Raw genomic sequence first — 23,420 nt, 5'->3', positions numbered from 1 at the left:
AAGAATCAAAATTCTTGACTAATTTAAATATTATACATTATTTACATGGTTAACGGAAGTTATGAGAAGTTGACATATGATATGCTATGTGAAAGCATATTGATGTGACATGTTAAATTATTAAAAATATTTTTTTTTAAATGTAAAAATTATTAAATTTTATAAAAAAATATAAAAAAATAAATTATTAAAAATTATTAAAAATGATAAAATATAACTTAATTTGTTACAAGAGTTTCATTTGATATTTCACTTAAATGTCTAAAAATATTCACATGCCACAAATAATTCTTAAACTTGTGATACTAGCTCTCCTCATATGCTGAATGGCTATAAACAATCTCTTGTTATGGGAACAAGGTCAAGAGTAGAGATTCTTGGAAATTTCTGCTCAAGTTGTTGTAAATCACAATCATCTTTGCTATCACTCATTAAGGATAATGGCCTTTATTTTGGGCAAGGGGCTAATACTCTTTGCTATCTCCTCCCTTCTACTTTTATCGACAATCAGGATTGTATGTACTTAAATAATATAAATATGCCTATATCCCTATTTGATTGAGTAAAAAACAAAATACAAAATTAATTAAAATTGACTTTAATCGCAGATATCTTCATTTGTTGTATAATTTGAGTTTAATTTTGTTTGATATAGAAGTAATATTTAAGTAAAAGTCTTTCAACAATTATAATTTTAATATCGCAGCTCAATCTTCTATCACTTTTTTCATTCACTTATTGGTAGAATTAATATTAACTAATGAGTTTTTAAAAATAATTTTACTTAATCTATACTATCAAGCTTTCTATTTTACAATATGATTTATTTTAAAGTTTTGAAGGTCAATGGCCATGGTTCTCTCAAAATTTAAAATTTTTGCAATTTAGCCCTTTGTAAATATACTATGGTCTTCCCAAAAATATAAGTAGGCCTCCTAAAGTTTAAAATTTTTACAATATTGTTTCTTTTGAATCGATTTTTATGTATTAAAATATCATTTCTTTTGAATCGATTGTTTATATGTTTAAATCAATTATTATGTAGTACATCTAATTTTAGTTTAATCCCCTCAAGATTAACATCTTGGTTCTGTCACTATTGAAGGGAACAACATAAATTATCCTTATTTCTTAATACTACTGTAAAAATATTTCAAGGAATTTGAAAAAATTATATAAAACAAATTAGAGGTCAAGGCTCGACTAGCCATTTTATTTGTCTCTAACTCTGTATACCTAACCTACTCTAGTTGACCAAAAATTAGTAAAGACATTTATTTAATTTTAGTTTATGATGACATGTGTAATTAATTCTTCGTATTTAGTAAATTCATTAAAAGATATATGTTAATCACGAGTTTTGAAGTTAATTCATACTCAAAGTAAGGATTAAATTCTCTACCATTGAAAGTAGGAGAAATCTTTATCATCTCACTTAATTCCCGTAATTAACATTTATTTTTTTCACTTAAATTTTTTTAAAAAATTACTTTATTGTTGAAAAGATTGGGACTCCATCTTTTAATATTTGTCCAACATTCTTTACAAATTAATGAACTGTTCTCAAATCAAATGCACTTACACTGTAACTTCAAGGAAAGTGTGAGCAAAGACTTTTCATTTGCTTCAGTCAAACATCGTTTGTTTCTAGTGGTGCTACTTAACTCTGCTTTTCTTTCTTTAAAATCTATTAATGACTTATTCATTCATTTCCCTCAAACAGAATAACAACGCAAATGGGTTTTCACTTAGCGCTTTACTTCATCCTCCTCCTCTTCTTGTTCCTGTTATGCCCAATATTACAAGCAGCAGAAATATTTCAAGAACCTGCCTGTGGAGAAGAAGTATGTGGAAATATTACAATTCCATCCCCTTTTGGAATCCAAAGAAACTGTTATACTAAACCTTGGTTTAGAGTTACTTGCAAATCGACCCGTAATGGGGAAAAGCCATTCATAAACGTAAATGGCATTGATCTGGAGGTACTTGATTCCTTATTTTCAGACGCAGACGCCATTGTCATCAGTATTCCAGTTACTCACATTAATTGTGATCATATGAAGGAGGCTAGTATGAGTGTGAATCTCTCAGGCACTCCGTTTTTCTTTTCAAGTGAGATGAATTATTTCGGATCAGTAGGTTGCGGAAATTTGGCTACTATTTTAAGTGACGAAGCTGATTCACTTGGCGGCTGCATTCAACCAAGGTGTGACGATGGTGCTTCTGAATCTGGCTGCTTTACTGAAATTACTGGAAATCTCACTTCCTATACCGTAACCATGACAGCCATGTATCCTGACAGCAAAAATGCGCATCCGCTTTCATCTTTAGCATGTACTCTTTCCGTAGTGCTTACCCATTACCCAATGGCATCAATATTGGAACCACGCATGTTCCCGCCGTGCTCAACTGGAATTCCACCTATTGCAGTGACGCAGGTCAGTCATGCGCTGTCACTTCAATTGCTTGGCTTTCATTATTCTTCTTTTAATTCAGTTAATATATAGATTTTGGTAATTGTTTAAAATCAGTCTTTAGAATCATATAAGTTCTAAGAGGAAATTAAGTTTTTAGGATCATTCATTTTGTATATTAATATTTTCTTTTTCAAAAATTTATACCTAAAAGTTCTGTATTTCAAAATCTGAGATTAAATTAAATTAAATTATTAGTTTTTTTAGGAGTTAAAAAAATGTAATTTTTATATTTTATCAAGGGTTAAAGTAGGGGTGAGCGTTCGATCGAATCGAATCGAATGAAAAAATTTCAAGTTAATCAACTTGACAAATCATATTATACCATCCTAATTCGACTTGAAATTTTCTCAAATTAAGTCAAGTGAGATGAAATTTGAATCGAATCGAATTGAATATATATGTTTCAGTTAAATTTTTTAAAAAAAATAATTTTGGGTCCTTCTACCCACTGTCATCCAGTGTAATCAAATTTGTCTACCATAATCAAATTTGTTATTAACTTTCATCACATCATAATTTATTTATTAATCTTTTATATACGGGCTAGCTTCTTTGTTTGCTTAGTTGCTTCAATTATTTTCTATTCTTGTCACTATGTATTTTGAAATTAAGAAATATATTAAATGTAAAAGTGTGATTTTTTAATAAAATTTATTTTAAAGATAAATGTAAAATTGATATCAACATAAAATTTTAACACGAATATTTTATGGCATCATTAATAATTCAATTTTAATATAAATATTCAATATGATTAAACAATTCAATAATATAAATAGTATAAGTGTGAAATTTAATTTAATAATATAAATAGTAGATATAAATAAATTTATTACTATTTAGGTTTAAGAATTTTTTTGGATAATTTTGATTTTTTATTTGGGGATAAAGGGTGAGAAGTAAAAATTTAGGGGGAAAATAAAAAGTTTTACGTGAGTAAAATTTTGAGAGAGTAAATAGGAGAGTAAAATTTTGGAGGGAAAATATTAAAAAAAAATTGGAGGGGGAGGGATGGGTTTGGGGTAGATGGGGGGTGAGATGGGAGAGGAGTAAATTTTTCGGGGAAAAGAGGGAGTGAGTAAAAAATTTAGAGGAAAATAAAAAGTTTTAAGGGTTTTTGGGAGTAAAATTTTGAGGGAAAGTAAATGGGGGAGTAAAATTTTAGAAGGAAAATATTTAAAAAAATTGATGAGAAATGGATTTGGGATAGATGGGGGGTTGGGACAGGAGGGAAGTAAAAATTTTGGGGGAAAAATAAAAAGGTTTGGGGGCTTGGAGTAAAAATGCAAAATATTATAGTTTGATATTCGAATTATTCGATATATTCGAATTCGAAAACTCATCTCAATTTGAACTCGAAATTAAAAAAAAATCGAGTTGACTTAAATAAATCAATACGTTTAACTCAAAATTCAAAATTTTTATTTTAATTTTTTCGAGTTAAATCGAGTTTTACTCACCCCTAAATTAAAATTTTATGTTAAATTATTAATTTTTTAGGAGAGGTAGAAAATTTACTAATTTGGTCCCTTGATCAGGGAGATCAAGGGCAACGCTGGCTTCATTTTGGTTTTATATATTTTGTATTATGTTTTGATTTATTTCATAATTTACATAATTTTGTTTATAATGATTTATTTGAAATTTAAGTTCATTTATTTTGAAAATTGAATCATTAGTTCCTTAAAAAATTTTGAAATCATTAGTTGAATGATAAATTAGTATAAATACCATATTCAATTAAGAATTTAATATTTAGAATAAAATTAACAAGGTATTATGTAAATTAAGAGAGGATCGGGTGTGAACTTTTAAAAAACAAGTACTTTTAATTAGAAATATTGTATGACATCAAATCAAATCATAAATTTTATATTGATAATAAGAAAGTCTTTACTGAATTTAATGCCTTAAATAACACATAAATTTAATTAAAAAAATTAGTTAAGAGTATCACTTTTCAAATGTACATTCTTTTTAGATAATTATAATTTTTTTTTTGAATAATGCATTGCTTTTTTTTCCTACAAACATTGAATGTACATATATCAAGTAGATTTTGCAATTTACTTCCTTTTTGCTAAGCCTACAGGTTGTGTACCTATCAACTTCTACACCTACAAGGTAGAGTCATGTGGGAATGTTACTTTTCACTACCCCTTTAGAATGAAGGATCAAGATGATCCCAATGACTGGTTTAAAGTAACTTGCAATGAAGAAAAAGTGCCTTTGTTAAACATAAGTGGCACAAATCTGCAAATTCTAGACTTCGATTTTCTGGACGGCACTGTCATGGTCAATCATCAATAACTTACTTTAATTGTCGCAAAAATCATTTCAATGGGACGAGTCTCAACCTAACAGGCACCCGCTTTTACTACTCAGATTCCGACAACATCTTTTGGTCTTCAGGTTGCGGTAATTTGGTTACTGTTTTCAGCAATGAAACAGATAATCTTATAGGCGGATGTTTGCAACCAAGTTGTAGGATTAATAATGAGACTTCCTCTATTGTTGGTTGTCTTGTTAATATTCCTCAGGGTCTTAGTTCATTCTATGTAAACATGAGTAGTAGGGTCGATTCTAGTGATTATAGGAGGAAAAGATCATGTGGATTTGCTTCCATGATTTATTATTTCTATGATCTGACTTTTAATATAAGTAATACAACGCATGTCCCAACACAACTGCAATGGGGCACACCCATTTTTGGAGTGTGTCAGTTGAATGATAGTTCCAACATTTCTTGTACATCTAATGGTAAATATTGCTGGTCGAGGTTGAGCTCTAATCATCTATGTGTGTGCGATAGGGACATCCATGTTTATTCGACATTATGCAAAGGTACGAATTAACATTTTCTTTAAGGAACTTTTTTTTATATCTATATTTTTACTTATAGCTATACTTCAATTGGAAAATTATTAAAATATTTTTTATATATAAATTAAGTTATATTATTTTAAAATATTCTATTTTTTACATTTTTATATAAAATTCATAATAAATCTAACATGGTGAGATTTGACCTTTTCACACAATAATTTTTAATTTTTAATTTTTATCATTTCAAGTAACGATTCACTTGATTCTTACATAAGCTTTTAATAAATATGTTTATTGCATATTTTCTTCCGCTCACATCATGAGTATGCCTTAAATTAGTCCTATTTTTTCGGAGCTAATTAAGTTAGTGCCACCCATTAATTAAGTCTCGACTCAATTGAAATTATGAAAACCCATTACTTTTAAAAGGACAAATATTATTATGAGAGTATTTTTTTTATCATTTTATATTTAGGTAAAATCTAGAAAGACGACTATAATGAAATTTGAACAAAGGCACCATGATAGCTAATATTTTAATTTTACCATTTCAATCAAACTCTTAATTTTTTATCAATTTTTTTTATAAATAAATTGTTACATATTTTTGTCACCCACATCATTAGTGTGCTATAATCTAGTTATTATTGGTTGAGGTATATCATGACTAAAATATATTAATCAGTTGAAGATTCGACATACAAAATCATATTTAATAAAGTATATAAAATTTATATATACAAAACCATTATGTTCCGGCTCATATAGTATAACAACATCTTAGATACTTTAATTGAATTATATGATTATAACTTTTTTTTATTCAATTCACATAAATGACAGATGGGGAATGTGGGAGTTATAAGTATTGTCGCATACTTTGTTTGAATACCCCTGGCAACTATTGCTCATCAGAGTCTTGCCCTCCTCATTATGAATTCAATAATATAGGGTTTCGTTGTGAGCACAAAATGCAAGCTCAAAACAATCGTTGCATGACAAGTATTATTATAGGTACGTATTTATTTTTAAAGTGGAATTATTATGGTTATTAGATTATGTCAATTCAATCCGTGATTTATTTACTTTTGAACGTGTGATGCAATAACAATTATGTATCATGAAATTTATAAAAGTTTAATATCGGATGGTGCAATAAGGTTGTCTCACTGTTCATTTAAAATGAAGGGCAATCAAATATGAATAAAACTTTATCGAAACATTTTCTTGGTTTTTAACATGTATTTTAATTTTCAAATTTAACTTTTAACAATGTTTCTTATATCTATATAGGTTGCAACACTAGTTTTGGGACACTATTTCTACTACTCACAACATGGAGTACGTACAAAGTCCTCAAAAGAAAACAAAAAATCATGCTGAAGCAGAAATACTTCAAAAGGAATGGAGGTTTGTTACTGCAACAACATTTGTCTAGCAATGAAGGTAATGTTGAAAAAATTAAGTTGTTTACTTCAAAAGAGATGGAAAAGGCGTCAGATCATTATAATGAGAATCGAATCCTTGGTCAAGGAGGTCAAGGGACTGTTTATAAAGGAATGCTAATAGATGGAAGCATTGTGGCTATTAAGAAGTCCAACATGGTGGAAGGAAAGAAATTTGATGAAAAGAAGGTTGAACAATTCATTAACGAGGTGATAATTTTATCTCAAATTAATCACAGGAATGTGGTTAAACTTTTAGGGTGTTGTTTAGAAGCCGAAGTTCCTCTATTGGTGTATGAGTTCATCCCAAATGGTACATTATACGATCTCATACATAACCAAAACGAAGAATTACCATTGACATGGGAAATGCGTTTACGAATTGCGATCGAAATTGCCAATGCCTTATTCTATTTGCATTCAGCTGCTTCTGCTCCTATTTATCACCGAGATATCAAATCTAGTAACATACTTTTGGATGATAAATATAGGGCAAAAGTATCAGATTTTGGAACTTCAAGATCAATTGCACTTGAACAAACACATCTAACCACTCGGGTGCAAGGAACTTTTGGATACATGGATCCCGAATATTTTCGATCAAATCAATTTACAGAGAAGAGTGATGTTTATAGCTTTGGAGTTGTCCTTATTGAGCTTTTAACAGGACAAAAACCTATCTTCGCAGAACAATCAGAGCCAGTGAGAAGCTTGGTATCTTATTTTTTGCATTCAATGCAGGAGAATTCCTTATTTAACATTCTCGATCCAATGGTAGTAAAGGATGATCCAGAACAAGAGATTATAGTTGTGGCTCTGGTAGCAAAACGGTGGTTGAATCTTAATGGAAAGAAAAGACCCACCATGAAACAAGTAGCAATGGAGCTGGAGTTGACTAAAGCTTCAGGTGGAAATGTTATTGAAGACTGTGGTGATGAAGAATCTGAAATAGATGACAAGATCCATTCATGGGAGACCAATCCTAGTTGTTCAATGTCTAGGACAGTTACAACCGATAGTGCAACGTTTCCATTAAATTCATCTTTCTAGATTCCAACACTCCTAAAATAATTTCTCTTGATTGAAAGCCTTTAGCTTCTTTATTTGTCACACTGGTGGAGTCTTGTTGTTGCCCAAGAATTCATACTTGGTTCACTCAATGCTATTTGATCTCTTGAAGATATTTATTATACAAGTTCTGGATTATGTTTTTTCTTTCTTTTTCTATGTAGATGAATTTATTAATAAAGAAGACGTCCAAAAAGGAATACAAAATCCAAGGGTACCTTAATCGAAAGAAGGGTAACTCTAATTATCTGTTGGTTTAGCAAAGAACTAATTGAAGTATAGAACAAAATATGAATGAAGGGATAATTTAATTGATTAACAAAGCAGCCCTTATATACAAGTCCAAAGTAACAATCTCAACAAGAAATAAATTCAAATTGCTACTAACAAGCTAACAACTCCTCCTACTAACAAGTTAACAAATCCCCCTAAGACTTAGTCTTATTATTTTAAAAATAGTTGCAGCCTTGAGATACTAACATTCTCCTCCTAATTCAAGTGCAGAAGACACCAAATTTTTTGTTAAGAAACTCAAAATGACTAACATGAAAAATATAGTAAAATATCCGTCATCTGATCTTTGAAAACCAGTTTCTTCAATATTTGCCTTCTATGAATTCCTTCTCGACTAGTGTAGCTTCAAGAGTTGCCTCTAATTGTTTCCTAGCATGCAATGCCATCTAAATCAAAATTCCATAATTAAAAATCATCACAAGTTGCTCTAGAAAAGTCATAAGAGTGGCCAAAGTGCTTTCCCTTCTTTCAAGATCTTGTGTTATCACTATACTTGCGATTAATACGATTTATAGTTTGATTAGCCAATCTTCTCGCAACTAATAATTCCTTTTTCAATTTTGTATTTTGCATTGAAAGCTTAATCACCTTACCAACTAAATTCTTAAACTCAAGAACATCTACAGATGTCAATTCTTTCGCATATGAAACTTCTTCAATCGGCTTTTGATTTTGGAAACATAACCGACTATTCTCTTCTAAAAGTTGCACATTACTCTTGATCTCCTGAGATAGATTCTTTTTCCGTGGCTCCTCAGCATGTTCTTCAGATATTTCATGTGCAAAAGATGATAGTTTATCAGAGAAAGATGTCACCTGCTGCTCCAAGAGAGTTACCTTTGCATGAAAGATATCATTCTCAAAACACTTGATTTGCAGTTGTTCTTGCATGATAGATTATCTTCTTGATACTTGGATGCCACTTGCTCCTCCTCAAATGGATTCAATGAGAACCTTTTCTTCTTCATCTTGATCATAAACAATTCATTGCCACTAGAGTCAAGGATCAAACACATTCCCTCTTCGAACATCACCTTGAATCTCTTCTCTACCAATTGACCCACACTCAACAAGTTTTGATCAATCTCAGGTACAAACAGAACATCTGAAATCAACTTAGTTCCAGCATAGCTCTCTATTGCTACTATGCCTCTTCCTTTCACTTCTAGGTATTCTCCATTTCCTATATTGACTTTCGACTTCAATGACCTATCAAGGTCTTTAAACAGCTTTTCATCAAAAGTAATGTGATTGGTACAACCACTATCAACTAACCAACTGTCACATAAAATGCTTGATAAGAAGCAAGAGACGACAAACAAATGATCCTCTTCTTATTCAACTACAGCATGTACTTCACCCTACTGCTGATTTCTCAATTCCTTGCAAAACCTCTCAATGTGCCCCATCAAGTTACACCTAATGCATTTCACATCTGGCCTTCTCCAACACCTAAAATGTGGATGATTATGTTTTCCACAATACTTACATGAAGAATACTTATTATAATTTTCAGTACTATTACTTTTTGCAACAGTTTCTGAACCACTATTACAATCACTCTTCTTTCCATTCCACTTTTGTTCCTCTTCTTTTTCGCCTTGCTGCATCTTAGCCTTCAATGCTCCTTCTATACTTCTTTCTATGCTTCCTTCCTGCCCCATTAGCCTCCTCTGCTCTTGTGCTTGTAAAGCACTGATCAACTCCACTACTTTCAATTGAGTCAAGTCCTTAGTGTTCTCAAAAGAGGCAATAGTTGCTTCATATTTCTCAGGCACGGAGACAAGTATCTTCTGCACCAGTCTAGAATCAGAGAGATCAGCCCCACAAGCTCTTACCTTGTTGGCAATATCTATCAGCTTGTCTGAGTATTCTTTGATTGACTCAGACTCCTTCATTTGTAGCCTTTCGAATTCTCTGATCAAGTTCAACACCTTCATGCTCTTGATCCTCTCATCTCCTTGATACTCAGCTTTGAAGTAGTCCCATATTTCCTTCGCTAATCCAAAAGCCATAATTCTATTGAATATGGCTGGCGAAACTGAAGCATAAAGACAAGACCTTGCCTTAGCCTTCCTGATGGTTCTCTCCTTGTGCATTTTGATCTGATTCATAGTTGGATTATTAGGAAGTGGAGTCACCTCATAGTCTTCCTCAATAGCTTCCCAATAATCACAACCCTCCATGTATGCTTACATTCTCATGACCCATGCTTGATAATTCTCTCCATCAAACACAAGTGGGGCTAAGATGGACAGGTTACTCGATCCCGATTCTATTTTCCTCAACAAAAAAAAAACCTCACAAGTGTATCTCTCAAAATTTTTTTCTCAGAACTCTCACAAAACTTTTCTCACAAGTCCCTCAAGAAAAATGGCTCTCGATACCACTGTTGGTTTAGCAAAGAACTAATTGAAGTATAGAAAAAAATATGAATGAAGGGATAATTTAATTGATTAACAAAGCAACCCTTATATACAAGTCCCAAGTAACAACCTCAACAAGAAATAAACTCAAATTGCTACTAACAAGCTAACAACTCTTCCTCCTACCAACAAGCTAACAAATCCCCCTAAGACTTAGTCTTATTATTTTAAAAATTGCTGCAGCCTTGAGATACTAACATTATCCACATCTCCTTTTTCTCTTCTTCATCCTTCTTTAGTTGACCTCCACCTCCTCCTTCTCTTCCTTTTTTTTTATATGTGAAGGTGAAATAAGAAGAGGTGATTAACTCATCGTAGTAATAGTAAGACTTTATTGAGCTAGAAAACTAAAGAAAGCAAGGGATATTAACGGAATCCAACATACACTTATCGCCATTTTTCCCCGGCACCATTACTGCTCTGTCAACAACTCTCGAACCTTCAATTCCAACTCCTGTCGAAACCCCTCTGATTGTTCATATTCTTCGTCAGATTTTCCCTGCAAATAAACAAACTAGCTTAGTCTCTTCTCTTGCCATAAAAATTTGTCAAATTTTTCGATAACAAAACTTCTTGAGTTTTAACTATACATTAGCATCTCTTTGTGGATGTTAAACTTAAACTAAATGATATCGATAAACTCAGACTGATCGAGAGAAGTAAAAACACAAAATGTATAAGTTAAGAATAGTTGTGCACAATCTGAAGAAAATGCATTAAATAAATGAATCAATAGTGACACAAGCAAAGAAAGAAAGTTACTAACCTTAAAAGAAGCTCCACCTACTAGAAAACCATCCACATCTACTTGTCGAGCTAATTCCTTCCAGTTTGCTCCATTTATAGAACCTAAATTAAACTTTGCAATGGATAATCGGGCTATTGTCAAGGTACAGGTTACTTAGTTACATTAGATAATAGACTAGAAAAACTTATGTAAAAATGTTTGATTGTGCCATAAGATAAATAAGCACGATATATAATTATGGATACATGATAGTTGAATTAATTTTTATTCATCTGATAAATTTAAAGTATGAAAGAAGCTGTGTGTATGGTGGAATGCTTAGGGATGACCTAAAGCATTGTTTGAATAACTAATTCTCAAATAACCATACCAATATGCTATTTATCCCTAGTTCCCATAATTGATCCTTATGACACTTCTTAATGATCGGTAATATTGAAACTATCAGGCCATAGATAACTCGAGTTTAGGTAGAGGTATCTTGGTGATTTCAAAATATTTGAGAGGAAAAAATAAGAAATGGTACAATATAGTGAATATAGGACTCTTACGAAGCTGTGTGTATGGTGGAATTCTTAGGGATGACCTAAATCATTGTTTGAATAACTAATTCTCAAATAACCATACCAATATGCTATTTATCCCTAGTTCCCATAATTGATCCTTATGACACTTCTTATCGGTAATATTGAAACTATTAGGCCATAGATAACTCGAGTTTAGGTAGAGGTATCTTGGTGATTTCAAAATATTTGAGAGGAAAAAATAAGAAATGGTACAATACAGTGAATATAGGACTCCTACGAAGCTGTGTGTATGGTGGAATTCTTAGGGATGACCTAAATCATTGTTTGAATAACTAATTCTCAAATAACCATACCAATATGCTATTTATCCCTAGTTCCCATAATTGATCCTTATGACACTTCTTAATGATCGGTAATATTGAAACTATCGGGCCATAGATAACTCGAGTTTAGGTAGAGGTATCTTGGTGATTTCAAAATATTTGAGAGGAAAAAATAAGAAATGGTACAATATAGTGAATATAGGACTCTTACAAGCTTGTGGGTAAAATGAAAAATTACTTGAGTGAACAAAAGCATTGTGAGAATTAAAAGCCAAGCAATTGAAATAAAAGCATGAAACGGGCTCAAAGCAATGTGAGTGGAAAAAAATATAATTAGAATGTGATCAAATAAAAATCATGATTAGGCCATTTTTCATTCTTATTGCACTAAAATCACTGAAGGATTTCTAGAAATTCAGTATAGGAGCCAAGGTGTTTTTGCAATTGTTATAGGGGCCAATTCTTGTCATTGTTTCAGTGGATGTTATGGAACTTACTTTTTAATGGAAATTTCTATTTTGTTAGTATGAATAATAAATAGTAAAAGGAATGAGTCTTCTTATGGTTCATCTTTCTTGATAGTGATACCTCCTTTGGTTTTAATTTAATTTCCACAGAACAAATGCATGCATGTTGGCTGCTATTTTTACTTTCTCACAGAATATAAGATGAGCTAATCAATTGGTTGTTTTTATTTCCAAACAATTGCAAAGAAAATTTATGAAATTATGCTAATTTCAGAGGTTTAATTTAAGACAAAGACGATTCCCTCATTAATTTGGTATAACAATTTAAAGATGTTGATTTAGATCATTTTGTGGATATACTTTCCATTCCACAAAATATTATGACTCAGAAATTTTGGGGAATTTATTTTCCAAAGAGTTGGCCTTTACTTCAAAATATCGTATTCAAACTCCATGTGTTGATTTAATGGTTAATGTATTCAACACTACTATTGGGACACTATTTCTACTATTCGCAACATAGAGTGTGTACAAAGTCCTCAAAAAAAAAAAACAAATTAGTATCCTTTTGAGTGAATATAGATAGAGGGCCTATGGTGCTCACAAATCACAATTACAATCAATCATATTTACTGTTTTAAATCTAAGTTCATTAGTTTAGAAAATGGAATCATTTGTTACTTAAAAAAAATTGAAATCATAATTTAAGAGGGAATGTGAAAAAGAAATATCTATTTCTTTTTAAGTGGAACTGATTTTTTTTAAAAGGAAAGTATTTTTAATTAAAAATATTGTATGACATAAATTCAACCATAATTTTTTTAATAAAAAAGTCTTTATTGAATTTAATATCACAAATAACACACAAATTTAATTAAAAATTTAGTTAAGAGTAACACTTTTCATATATAACTTCTTTTTAGATATATATATATATATTTTGAATAACACATTACTTTTATTTCTTACAAGCATTGGATGTAGGGATGAGTGTTTAATCAAATCAAGTGAAAAAATTTCGAGTTAATCGAGTTGGTGAGTCTCATTTTTTCATCTTAACTCAATTCGAAATTTTTTTGAATTTTGTCGAGTGAAATAAAATTTAAGTAAGTCGAATCGAGTGAAAGTTTTCGAGTTGAATTAAAAAATTAAACATGTCAAATTAAAATTTTGTTACAGTATAACTAATTCCATATTAGAGCACATAAATATGAAACCATATATATTTGAAAACTTTTCAAAGTAAAATAAAAAATACTTTAGTATGATAAATTTGAGTAATTAATTAACTTATTTAGGATCCCAAAATTATTATTCTAGAAAATTTTAAAATTTTAACTTTCTTTATATATTTTTAGAATTTTTTAGAATTTTTAAAAAAATATGAATTTTAGAATTTTTAAAAACTATTTTGTAATTTTTGTTGAGAGACGGACTAATTTGTTCATTTTCAAACTTGATAGGGACCAAAAGGGTACTTACACCAATCTGTTATTCGAATTATTCTAATTGTAAAATTCAACTCGATTTGAACTTAAAACTTGAATTACTTATTCGAGTTGACTTGAATAATTTGAATAACTTTTCAATTAATTTGAATTTTGAATTTTTTTATTTTTCCAAATAGAATTGAGTTTTGCACACCCTTAATTTAATGTACATATATTTAGTAGATTTTGTAATTTACTCCTTTTTTGCTAAATCTGCAGGATGCGGAAGACCGGGACTAGAACATATCAACTTCAACACCTACAAGGTAGGATCCCATGGGAATGTTACTTTTCACTACCCCTTTAGAATGAAGGATCAAGATTATGCCAATGACGACTGGTTTGAAGTAATTTGCAACACAACCGCCAATGGGGAAAAAGTGCCGCTCTTAAACATAAATGACACAAATCTGAAAATATTGGAGTTTAACTTTTTGGGTGGCACTGTTAAGGTCAATCATCCAATAACTTACTTCAACTGTCAAAAAGACCATCACAATGGGATGAGTCTCAACCTAACTGGCACCCGCTTTTCCTACTCAGATTCTAACAATAGTTTTTGGTCTTCAGGTTGCTGTAATTTGGTTACTATTTTCTGTTAGAATTCAGTGACCCGAATCCTTATTTAAATAAAATACAGTGGTAACATAAAATAAAAGAAGAATCCATATAGAATTACACTTCTTTTATTTTATGTTAGAATAAGGTTTTCTAAACCTTATTAAATTTCATCTAATTGATTAGAATAAGGTGTTTCAGTCTTACTAGAATATGGCTTTACAAGCCTATAAATAGACATAGTCTATTCCTCTTGTAATTAACTCGAATTCGACATAGTAAATTTTCTTCTCCTCTGCCCATGGTTTTTTTCCCGAAAGGGTTTCCGCGTAAAAATCTGTGTGTTCTTTATTTTATTTTTATTTTTTATTTTATTTTATTTTCACAAATTGGTATTAGAGCTTCTGAGTTATTAATCTCAATCACGGTAATGGCATCTTTGAAGTATGAAATTCCGCTGTTGGATCGCAACACCAGATTTGCATTGTGGTAGATTAAGATGCAAGCAGTTCTTGCGTAGATGGATCTAGAGGATGCCCTGCTAAGGATAGATAAGATGCCTTCGACATTAACAGATGAAGAGAAGAAGCGTAAGGATCAAAAGGCGTTAACACAATTACATCTACATCTGTCCAACGAAATTCTGCAGGATGTGATGAAAGAGAAGACTGTCGCCGCATTATGGAAGAGGCTAGAACAAATATGTATGTCAAAAACTATAACAAGCAAGTTGCATATGAAGCAACGTCTTTATGCTCATCGTTTGGAGGAAGGTGCGTCTGTACACGAACACTTAACAGTCTTTAAAGAAATCCTCTCAAAGTTGGAGGCCATGGAGGTTCAGTATGATAAGGAAGATCTAGGGTTGATTCTACTTTGTTCATTGCCCCCGTCTTATTCAACCTTTAGAGACACGATTTTATATAGTCGCGAGTCTCTCACAGTTGATGAGGTTTATGATTCTTTGACATTGTATGATAAGATAAAGCATCTTGTGGTTAAACCCGACTCTTAGGGAGAGAGTCACATTGTTCATGGGAGACAAGATTGGAATGCTAATGATGATCGTGGTAGGACACAGGAACGGAATCCTCATAGTAAATCTAAGGGTAGATCGAAGTCTTCAAACAGAGGTAAAACTTGTAACTTCTGCAAGAAGAAATGGCACATTAAATTTGAGTGCTATAAGCTACAGAACAAAATTAAAAGGGAGGCTATGAATCAAAAAGGAAAACAACTAGAAAATTTTGGTGAAGCTGATGTTGTAGAAGCCTACAGCAATGGTGAACTTCTAGTCGCTTCTGTCAATGATTCTAAAGTAAGCGAAGAGTAGATACTTGATTCAGGTTACACCTTCCACATGAGTCCCAATCGGGATTGGTTTACAACTTACGAAACAATGTTTGAAGAAGTTGTTTTGATGGGAAATAATACTTCGTGTAAAATCACAGATGTTGGAACAATTAAAGTTAAAATGTTTGATGGAGTCGTCAGAACACTTAGTGACATGCGACATGTTCCAGAATTGAAGAGAAATTTTATTTTGTTGAGTACTCTTTGATTCAAAAGGGTACAGATACACAACTGAAAGTGGGGTTTTAAAGATTTCCAAAGGTTCCCTTGTTGTGATGAAAGGGCAAAGAAAGACTTCCAAGTTATATATTTTGCAGGGTTCTACTATTATTGGTGATGCAGTTGTCGCTTCCTCTTCCTTGATAGATGATGATATTACTAAACTTTGGCATATGCGCCTAGGGCATATGAGTAAGAATGACATGGTAGAATTGAGCAAAAGAAGTCTTTTTGATGGGCAAGGAATTTGCAAACTAAATTTCTGTGAGTACTGTGTTTTTGGGAAGCAAAAAAGAGTTCGATTCACCAGAAGAATCCATAACATGAAAGGAACGTTAGACTATATTCATTCTAATCTATAGGGGCCATCTAGAGTGCCTTCGAGAGGTGGAGCTAATTAAATGCTAACCTTTATTGATGATTTTTCTAGAAAATTTTGGGCGTTCTTCCTGAAGCAGAAAAGCAATGTGTTTTTCGCATTTAAGTCTTGAAAAATTATGATTGAAAAATAGACGGGAAAACAAATAAAATACCTCCGCACAGACAATAGTTTAGAATTCTATTTTGATGAGTTTAATAGATTGTGTAAGTCAGAAGGGATCGTGAGACACTTGACAGTTCGTCATACTCCACAGCAAAAACGGTGTTGCAGAACGAATGAACAGAATGATCATGGAGAAGGTTCGATGTATGTTGTCAGATGCCAACTAACCAAAGTCGTTTTGGGCAGAAGCAGCCTCTACTTCATGTTTTTTGATCAATCGATCTCCATCCTTTGCCATTGAGAAAAAGACTCCACAAGAGGTATGGTCTGGTAATCCTGCTAATTATTCTGATTTAAAGATCTTTAGGTGTCCTGCATATGCTCGTGTTGATAATGGAAAATTGGAACCGAGATCCATTAAATGCATTTTTCTTGGTTATAAAGCTGGTGTAAAAGGGTATAAGTTATGGTGTCCGGAAAATAGAAAAGTTGTGATTAGCAGAGATGTTGTTTTTGACGAAATTGCTATGCTACCTAACTTTTCAAATAAAGAAAATCAAAAGTAGGTGGAGTATCAGATTAATACAGAGTTGACTCCTCAAGCCAGTACAAAAATTGATAATAGAGTTGCTTCATCACCGCAATACTCTATCACTAAAAATAGAACTAGAAGAGAAATTAAACCTCCAAAGAAATATGCCGAGGCTGATCTAGTTACTTATGCTTTAAATGTGGCAGAAGATATATATGGGAATCAAGAACCATCTAATTATTCTGAGGCGATTAGTTGTGAAGACTCAGAAAAGTGGATGTTTGCTATGCAAGAGGAGATGGAATCACACCACAAAAATAGAACATGGGATATTGTAAAACTTCCTAAGGGTAAAAAGGTTGTTTGTTGTAAATGGGTGTTTAAAAAGAAATAAGGGACTCCTGGAGTTGAAGAACCCAGATATAAAGCAAGGCTTGTTGCAAAGGGTTATAGTCAAATTCCAGGAGTGGACTTCACAGATGTGTTCTCCCTAGTTGTGAAGCATAGTTCGATTCAAGTTTTGCTTGGTGTTGTGGCCATGTATGATTTGGAGCTTGACCTGTTAGATGTAAAAACTGTATTTTTGCATGGAGAACTTGAGGAAGATATTTACATGCAAAAACCAGAGGGTTTTACAGTCTCTGAAAAAGAGAACTATGTTTGTTTGCTGAAAAATTCCCTTTACGGTTTGAAATAGTCGCCAAGGCAGTGGTACAAGAGGTTTGATTCCTTTATGACTTCTCATAATTTAAAAAGAAGTAGTTTTGACAGTTGTGTTTACTTTAAGAAAAATAGTGATGGTTCTTTCGTGTATCTAATTCTTTATGTTGATGACATGTTGATAGCAGCAAAAGATAAATGAGAGATAAGAAAGGTTAAAGCCCAACTAAGTGAAGAATTTGAGATGAAAGATTTGGGACCAGTAAAGAAGATACTTGGTATGGAGATTTTCAGAGATAGAAAAGCAAGTAAATTGTACCTAAGTGAGAAAGGGTACATTGAGAAAGTTCTTTGCAGGTTCTATATGCAGAGTGCTAAGCCTGTTAGTACTCCTTTAGCAGCCCATTTCAGACTTTCATCAGCTTTGTCTCCACAATCAGATGATGAGATTAAGTACATGTCAAACGTTTCATACTCTAGTGCAGTGAGATCTCTCATGTATGCTATGGTTTGTTCACGTCCAGATTTATCATATGCAGTCAGTGCAGTTAGCAGATACATGGCGAATCCCGGTAAAGAACATTGGAAAATAGTTCTGTGGATTTTAAGATACTTACTAGGTACTACTGATGTTTGATTACAGTTTGGAAGAACTAGAGATGGAGTCATTGGGTATGTTGATGCTGATTTTGCTGGAGACCTTGATAGAAGAAGATCTCTCACAGGTTATGTCTTTACAATCGGAGGTTGTGCAATTAGTTGGAAAGCCACTTTGCAAACTACAGTCGTTTTTTCTACCACTGAAGCTGAGTATATGGCGATTACTGAGGCTTGTAAAGAAGCTATTTGGTTGAAGGGACTCTTTAGCGAACTCAATGAAGACCTTCAAATCAGCGCAGTATTTTGTGACAGTCTGAGTGCCATCTTTCTTACAAAAGATCAAATGTTTCATGAGAGAACAAAACACATTGATGTTCGGTATCATTTTGTTCGTGATATTATTGCTCGTGGTGATATTGTTGTGAGCAAAATTAGTACTCATGAAAATCCTGCAGATATGATGACTAAGTCACTTCCTATAACCAAGTTTGAGCATTGCTTAGACTTGGTTGGTGTTCATTGTTAAAGTTAAACCCTTAAGGGGTTTTATGGAAGAGATGAAGAACTTGTTCGTTGAGAGTTCGCAATGAAGAACTTGTTCCTTGAGAATTCGTGTCAAGGTGGAGATTGTTAGAATTAAGTGACCCGAAACCTTATTTAAATAAAATACAGTGGTAAAATAAAATAAAAGAAGAATCCATATAGAATTACACTTTTTTATTTTATTTTAGAATAGGGTTTTTTAAACCTTATTAAATTCAATCTATTTGATATTGATTAGAATAAGGTGTTTCAATCTTACTAGAATATGGCTTTATAAGCCTATAAATAGACATAGTCTATTCCTCTTGTAATTAATTCGAATTTGACATAGTGAATTTTCTTCTCCTCTGCCCATGGTTTTTTTCCCGAAAGGGTTTTCACGTAAAAATCTGTGTTCTTTATTTTATTTTTATTTTTATTTTATTTTATTTTATTTTCACATTTTCAGCAATGAAACAGTTAATTTTATAGGCGAATGTTTGCAACCAAGTTTTAGGATTAATAACGAGAATTCCTATGTTGCTAGTTGTCTTGCTTATTTTCCTCAGGGTATTAGTTCACTCTACGTAATCATGAGTAAGAAGAAAAGATCATGCGGATTTGCTTCTTTGATTTCTGATGACTATAATTTAGAAGATTCTGATATAAGTAGTAGGACGTATGTCCCAACACAATTGCAATGGGGCACACTAATATTTGGAGAATGCCATTTAAACGATAGTTTGGACACTTCTTGTAGATCTGATGGTGAATATTGTTGGTCGAGGTTGAGCCCTAATCATCTTTGTGTGCGCGATAGGGATATTCACATTTATTCAACGTTATGCGAAGGTACGAATTAGCATTTTCTTAGGGAACTTTTTTTCTGATATATATATTATCTTAGAAAAAATATTAAAATATTTTTTATTTAACAAATTAAATTACATAATTTAAATTACATTATTAAAATATCTAATTAACACTTACTATTTAATAGAGTTAATTATATTTAAAGTTTTTATAGTTCTATAAATGAAATATTTTATTTTTGAAATAGAATTTATTTTGAAAATAATTCAAGACATTTTTATACTGTAAATGTTAATGCTTTTATAATTTAAACTTATTTGATTATTTTTAATAGTATAAGTACTAAATTGATCCGTTTAATAATAGAATGGCTAATTTGATCCGATCCATATAGTATAAGGACCTCTTAGATACTTTAACCGAATAATATGATTATAACCTTTTTTTATTCATTTCATAAATGACAGATGGGAACTGTGAGAATTATCAAAATTGCTGCATGCTTTGTTTGAATACCCCTAGCAACTATTGCTCATCAGAGTCTTGTCCTCTTCATTAGGAATACAGTAGTACAGGATTCCGTTGCGAGCATAAAATACAGACTCAAAAGATTAGTAGTAGTATCCTGGCAAGCATTATTATAGGTACATGTTAAATTTATACCTTTTTTTAAAAAAGGGAGATTCATTATGGTTATAGGATTATGAAAATTTAATTAGTGATATATTTACTTTTAAATGCATGAAGCAATAATAATTATTTATCGTTAAATTTGTAAAAGTTCAATATCAAAACAAATGATGGTGCAATAAAGTTCTCTCATTGTTCATATAAAATGAAGGGCTACCTATTATGAAAAAAAAGTTATCGTTAAATTCGTCGTTTGTAATGCAAATAATGCCAAGTTATGTTGCATTTGTTTGATTATATATTTTGTTTCTACCTCCTTCATTGATATTAGGAGAAACTAAAGGATAAAAGGGTGGAGTATGAAGCGATCGCTTCAAGTGATAGTTCTGTTAATCTGGACAACATTGATAACTGAATTATTACTGAATTTTTGGGTCCTAAAAGGTATGGTCAGGTTTGATTTTAAGGATCTTTTGTTAGCCCAACCCAATATTTTGAATCCAGCTCGCAACAATACACGCCTTCAGTAATCAGGCTCAAGCTGAAGTTCAGAGGTTAAGAGACCAGATGGCTCAGATGCAAGCGAGCACAGTTGAGCAAATTGCTCAACTTAAAGAGGAGGTATCATTGAAACAAATAGAGGCTCAAAGAAAATATGATGAACACCAGCTACAGCTTCAGAATATGATGAAGATGTTTCAGCAGTCGCAAAATTCGCCATCTTAGAATTTTGTTTTCTTATTGTGAGAATATCTTAACAATATAACTTTCGAATAAAATATATTTTGTTATTTCATTTATTAATTTAGTTCATATACATATTTCTTTCATGATAGAATCATTTAGATTTGAATTTTTTTGGTTGGATTTGATGTTACAGGAAATTATGTTGAAAATTCGAGTTCTATATGAATTAAAACAATTTAGTAAAATCTGTTAAAGTTAGTGGTGATTTCCTACAAACGCCGCTATAGAACATGACCTTTAGTGGCGTTTTACACACAAATGCCGCTATAGAACATGACCTTTAGTGGTGCTTTACACATAAACGCAGCTAAAGAACATGACCTTTAGTGGCATTTTTATGGTAAGCGCCGCTAATGTTAGATTTGTAAAATAAATCTTAAATAAAACTTAATAAACCAGGATCTATCATGTCAAACCATCAGGAATAAATTAAGAACAAATCAAGAATAAAACTTGATGCGGAAATGTACCTGAATCCATGAATTTCTTGAAGTTTTACCAGATCTTGGGGATTTGATCTTCCAAATTAGCACACAAGAAATTTAGAGAATATTTGCTCTCTCTTTACTAATGATGGAATATTAGAAAAGATATCTTGTGTATAATTTGGGGACCATAACCCTAATATTTATAACCTTGGCATATTAGTTCTAATCAAATTCTAATTAACCCATCATTAATCAAAATTTGATTAGAATTCAATTACTAGAGTATCTACACATATTTGACCCATACTTTATTTAATAATTAAAGCCGGATAAAATTTTAACCAAATTAGATCACTTTTAATTTGGGCTAACCTATTATGATAGTAAATAATAACATGTAATTACCCTTATTATATATGTGATGTCCATATTTTCCAACAATCTCCCACTTGGACCATATATAAATACTAATTACTCTATAATTATATGTCATTATATAACCTTATGAGCTCAAAATTTAACTATCATATCCAAAAGGTATTCCAAACAATCTTGTCCATTAATTATGTTAACATAGAACCAAGGCGATTTTACATATATCGTAACTAAATCCATCCATGATCACGTATATTAACACAACCAAATGACATAGACCAAGTATGGATGTGTAGCATGGAAATTACATGCAATATGATCTAAACATGTCTATTTCCAACTGGTCCTCTTTAAACTTAAGTGAGGTCAGTACCAAAATAATAAACATAATGAATAAACTAAATACTTTATTTCTGACCAGAAAATAACCAAATACATAAATGTCTAAAAACAAATATAAAACAAATAAAATATAAACTCCCACAAAATCATGATATCCCCAAACAATGTAACACCTATATGAGCAGTGTGCTCATGAAAGACATTGGGTGGTAAACCTTTTGTGAGCAGATCCATTATCATGGAGTTTGTCCCAATGTGCTCTATGGATATTTGACTATTTTGCACTCTTTCTTTTACAACTAAGAATTTTATGTCAATATGCTTTGACTTAGATGAACTCCTATTGTTATTGGAATATAGCACTACTAACTAATTGTCACAAAATAATTTGAGTGGTCTTTCTACATTTTTCAAAATGCGCAGCCCTATAACAAAGTTTTGCAACCATATTCCATGGTTTGAAGCCTCATAGCATGTTACAAACTCTACTGCGATAGTGGACGAAGCTACAAGTGTCTGTTTGACACTTTTCTAATATATAGCTCCTTTAGCTAACATGTAAATATAGCCTGATGTAGAGTTTCTACTATCTTTGCATCCAGAAAAATTAGAATCAGAATACCCTATGACCTCTAAAAGATCTGATCTCTTATAAGTAAGCATGTAATCTTTTATTCTCTAAAGATATCTCATAACCCTTTAGGCTGCTTTCCAATGGTCTATACTAGGGTTGCTTAAATATCTGCCTAACATCCCAACAATGTACGCAATGTTCGGACGTGTACAAACTTGAACATATATTAAACTCCCAAAAGCTGACGCATAGGAATCTTTTGCATTTCTTGAATTTCAAGGTTACTTTTAGGGCATTGAGTAAGACTAAATTTGTCTCCTTTAACGACAGGGGTGTCACCTGGTCTATAACTCTGCATGCCAAACCTTTTGAGTACTTTATCGATATAGCTATTTTGTGATAATCCAAGAATACCTCGAGGTCAATCTTGATGTATCTAAATTCCTAAAACAAAAGAGGCATCCCCAAGATATTTCATCTCAAAATGCTTAG

The 23,420-nt window shown here is 31.8% G+C and overlaps 2 protein-coding genes across 3 annotated transcripts; one reads left to right on the top strand and one right to left on the bottom strand.

The window, feature by feature from the left end:
• The first annotated feature begins 2,300 nt into the window (after positions 1-2,300).
• Positions 2,301-7,956, top strand: LOC107888614 (wall-associated receptor kinase-like 22). 2 transcript variants are annotated; one of them, XM_016812779.2, is made up of 4 exons: positions 2,301-2,438; positions 4,570-5,321; positions 6,147-6,317; positions 6,597-7,956. In XM_016812779.2, exons 2-4 carry the CDS (start codon positions 5,042-5,044, stop codon positions 7,796-7,798), a joined length of 1,653 nt encoding a protein of 550 aa, XP_016668268.2. In that variant the 5' UTR covers positions 2,301-2,438; positions 4,570-5,041; the 3' UTR covers positions 7,799-7,956. The 2 variants fall into 2 exon arrangements, with proteins under 2 accessions (XP_016668268.2, XP_040933374.1); XM_041077440.1 differs by lacking the exon at positions 2,301-2,438 and having other exon boundaries at positions 3,874-5,321.
• A 456-nt stretch (positions 7,957-8,412) lies between these two features.
• On the bottom strand, positions 8,413-10,296 carry LOC107889873 (uncharacterized). Its single transcript, XM_016814422.2, has 4 exons — positions 9,503-10,296; positions 9,034-9,388; positions 8,699-8,947; positions 8,413-8,496 (listed from the first exon to the last, which is right to left on the bottom strand). Exons 1-4 carry the CDS (start codon positions 10,294-10,296, stop codon positions 8,413-8,415), a joined length of 1,482 nt encoding a protein of 493 aa, XP_016669911.2.
• Between the last annotated feature and the right edge of the window lie 13,124 nt (positions 10,297-23,420).

Source organism: Gossypium hirsutum, chromosome A09 (assembly GCF_007990345.1).
Source record: "Gossypium hirsutum isolate 1008001.06 chromosome A09, Gossypium_hirsutum_v2.1, whole genome shotgun sequence".
Lineage (NCBI taxonomy): Eukaryota > Viridiplantae > Streptophyta > Magnoliopsida > Malvales > Malvaceae > Gossypium > Gossypium hirsutum.
Note: the sequence above shows the minus strand (reverse complement) of the source record. Positions and strands in the feature narration are given on the sequence as shown.

Coding starts and splice junctions, on each gene's coding strand:
- LOC107888614 (XM_016812779.2), top strand. CDS start 5,042: ATGAGTAGTAGGGTCGATTCTAGTGATTATAGGAGGAAAAGATCATGT. Junction 5,322..6,146: donor TTATTCGACATTATGCAAAG/GTACGAATTAAC, acceptor CATAAATGACAG/ATGGGGAATGTGGGAGTTAT. Junction 6,318..6,596: donor CATGACAAGTATTATTATAG/GTACGTATTTAT, acceptor ATATCTATATAG/GTTGCAACACTAGTTTTGGG.
- LOC107889873 (XM_016814422.2), bottom strand. CDS start 10,296: ATGGAGGGTTGTGATTATTGGGAAGCTATTGAGGAAGACTATGAGGTG. Junction 9,389..9,502: donor TTGATGGGGCACATTGAGAG/GTTTTGCAAGGA, acceptor TTTATGTGACAG/TTGGTTAGTTGATAGTGGTT. Junction 8,948..9,033: donor ATCCATTTGAGGAGGAGCAA/GTGGCATCCAAG, acceptor TTTCATGCAAAG/GTAACTCTCTTGGAGCAGCA.